Below are 7,656 nucleotides of genomic sequence, written 5' to 3' on the forward strand. Positions count from 1 at the left end.
CCTTTAACAGCTGCTATAGCATTGGGTTGTTGGTAGTTCACAAGGATGAAAAGCAATCACAGAGAAGGGTTTGCTCCAAAGACCCAGGCAATATCAAATTGATTGACAGTAGTATGGGAATGGGATTTTAAGGTACACTTCCCCTGAAAATAGCAACTGGATGAAGACACACCCAGGGGGCATATAACTTGTCCCACTTCTAAGATCAAAAGGGCCAGCAACTTCCACAGGACACCTACCCCATTCTGCCGGCAGAGGAGGACCAGGAGTTTCCAGAGAAGAGCTGAATCTCTGCCTCTCTGTGTTGAGAGATCACAGCTTGTGGCTATCTTCTGCTGGCAAAATGTCATCACGTCCACCTTGTGTAGATCTTCCCTACAGCAGCGAAGAAAGGCATCAAAAGAAACCCAAGGCAAAGCAATCTAGGACATCATTCAAACTCAAAGGATCCCCAGGTTCACTGATGGGGATGCCAAAGATTCAAAGGGAGAGATGGAGGAGAGAAGATCCCCAGTGCTAATGACCGTATACCACATTGGCCACATGAGGCTCAAAAATGCTAAAAATGTTATCATTATTATGACTTTTTGCAGATTTTTGTGTTTCAGGGATGCAGAGTGCATCTCAAACCCCCTCTCTGCCCTCCTGATAATATTTTCATCCATCCATCCGCCAAGAACCTCAGTTTTGCTTTGCTGTGCTGTTGTTACAGCCATGGATATCCAAAACTGCAGGAGCAGGCACACATACAGGCAGTATCTTTTCTTTAACTGGCATAGCAAGGAGAGAAAGACACGCTTGTGACCACATAAACCCTTTGGGTCCGAAACAGAAGTAGAAACCTTTAAGCTATCCACAAGCCAAGCAGAACTGCTGTCTTACAATACAATAATCAGACATTTGGAAAGAAAAGGTGCCTGAGACACAAGATCAGCTGGGGGACAGGGACTGGGGATGGAGATGCTGATCCTGACTCAATCACACCCACATATCATATGGAAATTCCCAATGTCCCATTCAGCACAAGTGGTAACCTCCAGGTCTTCCACCCAGCTTCTGGGGATACACAGCTCTCCTGCTCAGCAAATGGCTTTCCTCCTCCTGCACACTCCTTTTCTCTCCCCACTTGGGTTGTGAGCCACCAGAAGACACACTGGTATAACCAGTATGATACAGAGACAACCTGATGCAATATCCCATGATTCATCCCCAGGCTCACACTGGATGAAAGCACATACTGGGGCTGATTCCACCGTGCTCGACAGTCTCAAGGGACAAAAACATCAGAAAAAGCTAAGCCACAGGTTGACCCAGGGCTTTAGACATCCAAAGGGATCTCCCAAAAATCAGTTTTCTGTGACACTAGTACAAAATAAGGTCAGACATACAAGCCACACTAAACCCACACCCTATGAATATTCAAAAAGACCATCTCCCACAGTCCAAACCAACCTACACCACAGCAAAGGGGCTCGGTTCCCAGTCTGAACCCAGACTTGGCCTTTGCAGATATCTCAAAACCATGGGGACCCTAAAGTTTGCCTTGAGCTCATGTCTCCTCCCAAAGGAGAGGTACTCCCAGGACAGCCATGCACCAGAACAGCCAGGATGAGACAGGTCCTGGACCTGCCAGTGTGACATACCTGGCCAGGGGCCCTGGGAAGGCCTGTAGTTCCTCCAGCTCTTTTGTGTCATGAAGAATTACCTAAAAAACAAGAGAAAATTTGGCAGCTAGACTCCAGCAATCAGGCCAGCCCCAGCTGGGCTAACTGAAAGTCAGTGCCTTGGCTGAGGGTTCAACAGTGCTGGTGAACACACTCTCTGTTCTGTCTTAAAGAAACTCGAGAGCATAGACCCTAAACCATCACATGGACCCCAATGTTAAGGTCCAGGAAATAAACACCTGTTGAGATGGCACTAGCTGCCTCTGGGAGGCAAAACAGGAGATTGAAAGTTGTGGTAGGCTCAGGAGATGTATACAGCCTCTATATTGGAGCACCTCAGAAAGGTGAGCAGATTTATCCTTCAGAAAGGCATGGATCATGTCTGTCCCTATCAGAAGGGATCACTGTGAACAGGTCACAGACGACAAGGGTTATGGAGCTGAAGGAGTTGCATAGATGCCACTTCTCACATCTGGCATCGGGGCATAGACTGGCACGATGCAGACTCAAGAGTCCATGTGGGCTGGAGATAAGATGGTAGCGAGGGATGGGAAGGCTGCTAAGGAGGCTGTTTGAGTGACAAATGGTGTTTGCATCCCTCAGGGCAAAAGGAGCCACTCCAGCAAGGGGACCGAGAGCGATCTGGGGTGTGGGGCTGTGGCATACCTCTAGGCTGTGTAGCTGGACATGGGCTAGCTGTCCCTTGGCAGGGTGGTGGGGACACACCAGCACCAGCTGGCCTCCGGCTCCAAAGCACACAGCCACGTGCGGCAGTGAGAACTTGAGGGGCACCACCGGGGCTGGGGTGGATACCGAGGGACCTCCTGCAACAACACACAAGCCAGCATGAGTCCCCTCACCCTGACCCCCAACACCACATGCACTATGGAGGACGTAACCAGGTCCCAACCTGCCCCCCTGCAACTCAAGTAGCCCTCCATTGACCTCCCCAACATGCAAGAACCGTCTCCTAAAGCAGAAGGCATGCATGGCAGCTCCTGCTCCTAGTAGGGCAGAGCCACCAGACCATGCACCCATCCCACAGCACCCTGGTCATGCCTGACACCTACACAGCATCCTCCAGGACAGCACCAAGCTGCAAGACAGCAAATCTCCTAGTGCCAGCCATTTGATTCCCTGCTCCCCACTTGTCGGATGGGGGCCAGGGCTCCATCAGACCTCACCTGCTTGTGCCAAGCTCCAGGTCCCTGAAAGCATGGGGTCGTAGTGGTCGGCACTGTCATGGATGTACTGGCTGAGCTCGTGGCTGCTGGAGCTGAGTCCCGACTCACGGTACTGCAGGAGCAGGTTGGGCTGGCCCGAGGGCTGCAAGAAAGAGAGAAAACAAAAATATGGCTGAGAAACTGGGGATATCGCTGCTTTTCTGCTTCCAGGGCAGTGGGACAGGCTCTGCTGCTCCATAAAACCCCCCAGCAGGAACAGCACAGCTGATTCCCTTCTGAACAACATCTCTCAGCACCTCTCTTCAGCATCTGAGCACAGCACAGCTGATTCCTGTCTAAGCAACATCTCTCAGCACCTCTCTTCAGCATCTTAGGTTCATCATGGCACGTGCCCTGGTCATACCCAATGACCAAAATAATTTACACCAGCCACTGGTCTAGCCCAACAGCTTTCCTAGCCCTAGCACGGACTCCCCAAAAGAGTCACAGTGCTTGGAAATCCAAAAAAAAAGCTCTGCCCAGGAGCAAAACCACCAGAGCAGCTTTCATTTGATCTTTTAATTTGCTCTTTGCAAAACACAGTGATCAGGACACGAGTGTGATGGAGCAGACCTTGGTGGACAGAGCTGAAAACAACACACAGATTTCAGCTACCTAGGGAGGATGCAGGAGGGCCATCCCACCAGCCCTGGATTTCTGTCTTGTTCTTGGTCCCATTTGGGAGCAGTGTACAGCCCCACGCCTGGGGGAACAACAGCCCAGCAGATAGACTTCCATAAATACTAATAACCCACTATAATAATCCCCAGAGACTGTTAAGTAGTGAGTACAACATAACAAAACAGCCCTTTTCTCCTCAGCTTCCTTCCCAGCTGGAGGAGGGACACACGGATTGCTCTCAGAACCTCTAGGAGACCCCCAAGACTTTTGTCCTCCACCCCAACCCATCTCAACATTACCTCTCGGGACTGGCCACCAGCCTCCCCTGAATCACCTCCAAGGGTTTCTCCCCCTGCCCACTCAGGACGGGCAGCTGAGACATATCTCTCCTTGGAGGAGTCATAGGTCTGTGTCCTGCAGAAGGGAGCAAAAGAAAATGCCCTGAAGGTCACAGATTTTTGGGAGCAGCCACAAACTCACAAATTTTGCAGTAGATTGTTGCACCATCTACTGGTGACCTCCCACCCTTACCTGTCCTGCCCCAGGGGGGGTGTGGCGAGGTTGGGGTGGTAACCCCTGTAGTAATGTTGGTCCTGGTATTTGGAAGTCTTGCCATAAGGCTCTCCCCGTCTTAGGTCTAGAGAGACAATCAAGATTTAGTGTTGCCCCTCCAGAGCAACAAGCCATAATGAAATTGCAAAAGAAAAGCAATGAGTCAGACAATTTGCCATGCACACCCCATTTGCTTCCAAATTAACCCAGCAAGTTGGAAGTATAACAAAGCCCTGTACATGTTTGCCAACACAGCACTGATGTCCTTCCCCTCCTCCCCTTTTCTTCAGCCCAGGAATTCCAGAAAGACCAAAACCAAGGCCCTGACCACCCTGATCACACAGCACCATTGGCATCATTGAGTTCAGCCTGGAACCAGGTTCTTAGCCATGCAGATCAAGATTAAATGTTCTCTTGGGCCTACCCAGTTCCTGCTTGCATCTCCCAAATTCAAGCTCAGGGCAGTGCTGCAGGGGCACAACAGCACTGATGGCCCAGGAGCATGGGCAGGAGTAAACCCTAGGACAACAGCCTGCCCTAGAGGAAGTATTGCCTCTTCTGCAAGCAGTAAGTTGCCTCCATCCCCAGACTCCAAGGAGAAGCGCATACCACTGTCACCCTGCCAGGTCACTGGCCGCCACTGGTGGCTTTGGTAGGCATAGTCATCCCCGTAGTTGGCTGCTGGATACTGCCAGTGGGAATCTTCATATCCTTGCCTGAAACACAACACATTCTTAATCTGCAAAAGAAAGGGCACCGCTGCAGGTTCTGGACTACATCCAGGGTTAGGTTCATGCCTGGACAGGATCTTTGGAGGCAGAAAGGGTGGTGGAGACAAAGCCAGGTCCCCTGCCCAGGTTCCTTGCTCAGAGGCAGGAGCAGGAACTGGTCCAGCATCACACCTGGAAGGAGCAGCAGGAGGTTTGGATCCTTTCCTATCCCCATCTATGGGAAAGCTGTCCTCTGCAGTTTCAAGAGATGCACAATTTCAGCTCAAAGGTGTGGACTTGTCAAGGAGATTAACTTTCACCCGTGTTTTAGGAGAGGTCCCCCCCACAAAGGCACCTTCTCCACCAAGTTCTGGAGCTGCCATGTTCACCACACAGCTCAATGCAGATCTCCCCTTGCCCCAGAGCCCACCCCAAGCTGCCTGCCCTGCACAGCTTAACCCTTTATAATTTGCACAGTGATTTGGTCAGCCCCGTGCAACGACCCCCTTCTCCGTGTGAGCATCACACAGCCTCAGCACAAAACCCTGCCTATCCACACCGTAACTCGCCAAGGGCAATAACTCAGGCAAATCAACCCAAATTTGCTGGAGCACTCGAAGCTCTCTCAGCACTGAGAGCATCCTCTAGCTCACATTTTATCCTTCCACCCTCCGCTGTTTCAGCAGCTGAGCTTGCAAGCTCCCTTTTGCTCCTATATTGCCATTTATATTTTTATTGTTCACCTTGCACTTAGTAAAAAAAGAACTGCGTTTAATCAAACCTTCAAGAAAAATGCACCTCGGGACCGAGATGAAGCCTGTAAAATGGCAACTGCAGAAGTCACAGCAATAGGAAGAAATCGGAGCTGCAACTGTTATGCAGCCTTAAATATAGAAGTCACCAGCTGTTTTAATAGCTGGGCATCTCCTGATCATTCACTGGCTCCTTGAGGCTGCTCGCTCCTTCCCCTATGCAGTTACAAGGGGAGGACCCACGTGGCAAGCCCACGAGAGCAGTCAAATGGTCAAACCTGATTTTAAGAAGGTTTAGAAGGAAGGGGCTCAGCATGAGCGTTGCAACGTTGGGTGGCTCTCACCTGGAGTATGGTCTGTTTTGGTGGCTGCTTCCATAGTACTCAGCCCGGGAAGCTGGTCTGTGGGCATCCCTCCGGGGGTGGTGGCCCTCATCCCAGGGATGGCTGGGGAGGTGGCTCCCATCCCAGGAGCCAGGCCGAGGAGGGGGCTCCGCACGGAGGAGCTGCCTCCTGGGCTGAGGTGGGGGACCATGGGGCACGTCTCCCCGTGTCCCCTGGGCTGCCTGCCTCTCCCATGGCTGGGGTGGCCCGGCAGGGGCCCAGGGGTCCATCACAAGCTTGCCAGCGAGATCCTCTCCAGTTTTGGGGTGGGAGGGGAGGTTCGGTCCCAAATGGTTTTAGTGACCTGCAAGCAAAGAGATAAGTCACAGCGCATTTGATCAGCGGCTTTTCACCCCCCAACCAAAGGCCCTGTGAATCATAGAATCGTCTAGGTTGGAAGGGACCTTAAAGATCATCTAGTCCAACCATCAACCTAACTCTGACAAAAAAATAAGAAATAAGCAATAAAAAAAAAAATCACTAAACCATATTCCTAAGAACCATGTCAACCCGTCTTTTGAACACCTCCAGGGATGGTGCCTCAACCACTTCCCTGGGCTCCCTATTCCAATGCTGGATAACCCTTTCCGTGAAGAAATGTTTCCTAATATCCAATCTAAACCTCCCCTTGTTTAGAAGCTTGTTGCCACCTACTTTCCGCTTTTGGGAGCCTGCTGGAAACCCGGCATCCTTTCCAAAATGCCCAGAGTCAAGGAAAAGCCATCTCCACATCTGCCTAAACTTGAAGCTCCCCTTAAAACACACCCCCCCAGCCAGCCCTGCAAAGCCCCGCTGCTCACAGCCTCCCCAAGCCGGTGAGAGACCAGTTTTACCTCTGTGATGAGGCAGTGAAGCACCATTTTACACACAGGAGGGGAAGGGATATTGGCAAAGCTACGAGCAGGATGAGGAGAGTTATCCTCAAAGAAATGAGTAGGGGCCGAGGCAGGGATAAACCGAGCTTTGCTCATGCGAGCTCTGAGATGGGGTGGAAACGGGGATTTCCTCCTGCCTCTCAGCTCCAGCAAGAATAGAGCAGCTCGAGCAGACACCAGATTTACTTCTAAGGGTCCCACACAGAAGAGGACACCCTAAGGAGACACCAGGGCAACACCAGTGGGTGAAACCCCAGCTGCTGGGGAGGGGGGAGGAGGGGGATGCGACCCTCAAGCCCTCCATGTCTCCTCCTGCAGCATCGGTACCCAAACTGACCCCTACAAACCACCCGGGTGGGGGCAGATGGCCAGATGTTGTCCGAACCCCACGCCACCCCTCTCACACTCAAAGTTTAAGGCATTTTGAGGGTCATCTCAGGGCTGGGGGAGGGGACACGCTCATGCCTGAACAGAGGCGGCTCCGTTTGTGCCCCCGAAATCAGGGTCAAATCCTTGCCCCCTGGGCACAAGCATCCAGACACCCATCATTCTGGACCCACCAATGCCCTCCCCCTAATTTTGGACGCCGTCCTCCCCCCGCGGCAGCCGCACACACCTGCTCGGAGGCTGCTGGGGCCCTCCTTCCGCTCCCCGGGCGCCGCTGACAAAGTCCACTGCCACATGGGCCGCCGGCCGTTGCGGGGGGCAAAGGGCAGCCTCAGCTCCTCCACCCCCCACCAGCTCCCTCAGCCACTCACTTGGCTCCCGGGGTGGCCGGTTTCATGGAACCACAGAATTGTTGGAGTTGGAAGGGACCTTCTAAAGACCATCTAGTCCAACTGCCCTGCCAAAGCAGGGTTGCTTGGAGCACATCAC

At 52.3% G+C, this 7,656-nt stretch overlaps 1 protein-coding gene across 1 annotated transcript in view; it reads right to left on the reverse strand.

Moving 5' to 3' along the window:
- LOC106888819 (protein transport protein Sec16B-like) overlaps positions 1–7,434 on the reverse strand; it is an 11,504-nt gene extending 4,070 nt beyond the window's left edge. The window contains exons 1-9 of the mRNA XM_014943324.1: positions 7,397–7,434; positions 5,867–6,209; positions 4,670–4,776; positions 4,040–4,145; positions 3,808–3,922; positions 2,849–2,990; positions 2,331–2,488; positions 1,644–1,705; positions 240–375 (exon numbers count right to left, since the gene is read on the reverse strand). Coding sequence (XP_014798810.1) covers positions 240–375; positions 1,644–1,705; positions 2,331–2,488; positions 2,849–2,990; positions 3,808–3,922; positions 4,040–4,145; positions 4,670–4,776; positions 5,867–6,135 — 1,095 coding nt within the window. The 5' untranslated portion in view covers positions 6,136–6,209; positions 7,397–7,434. The remainder of the gene's footprint in view (positions 1–239; positions 376–1,643; positions 1,706–2,330; positions 2,489–2,848; positions 2,991–3,807; positions 3,923–4,039; positions 4,146–4,669; positions 4,777–5,866; positions 6,210–7,396) is intronic.
- Between the last annotated feature and the right edge of the window lie 222 nt (positions 7,435–7,656).

Source organism: Calidris pugnax, unplaced genomic scaffold, assembly GCF_001431845.1.
Source record: "Calidris pugnax isolate Ruff unplaced genomic scaffold, ASM143184v1 scaffold63, whole genome shotgun sequence".
NCBI lineage: Eukaryota > Metazoa > Chordata > Aves > Charadriiformes > Scolopacidae > Calidris > Calidris pugnax.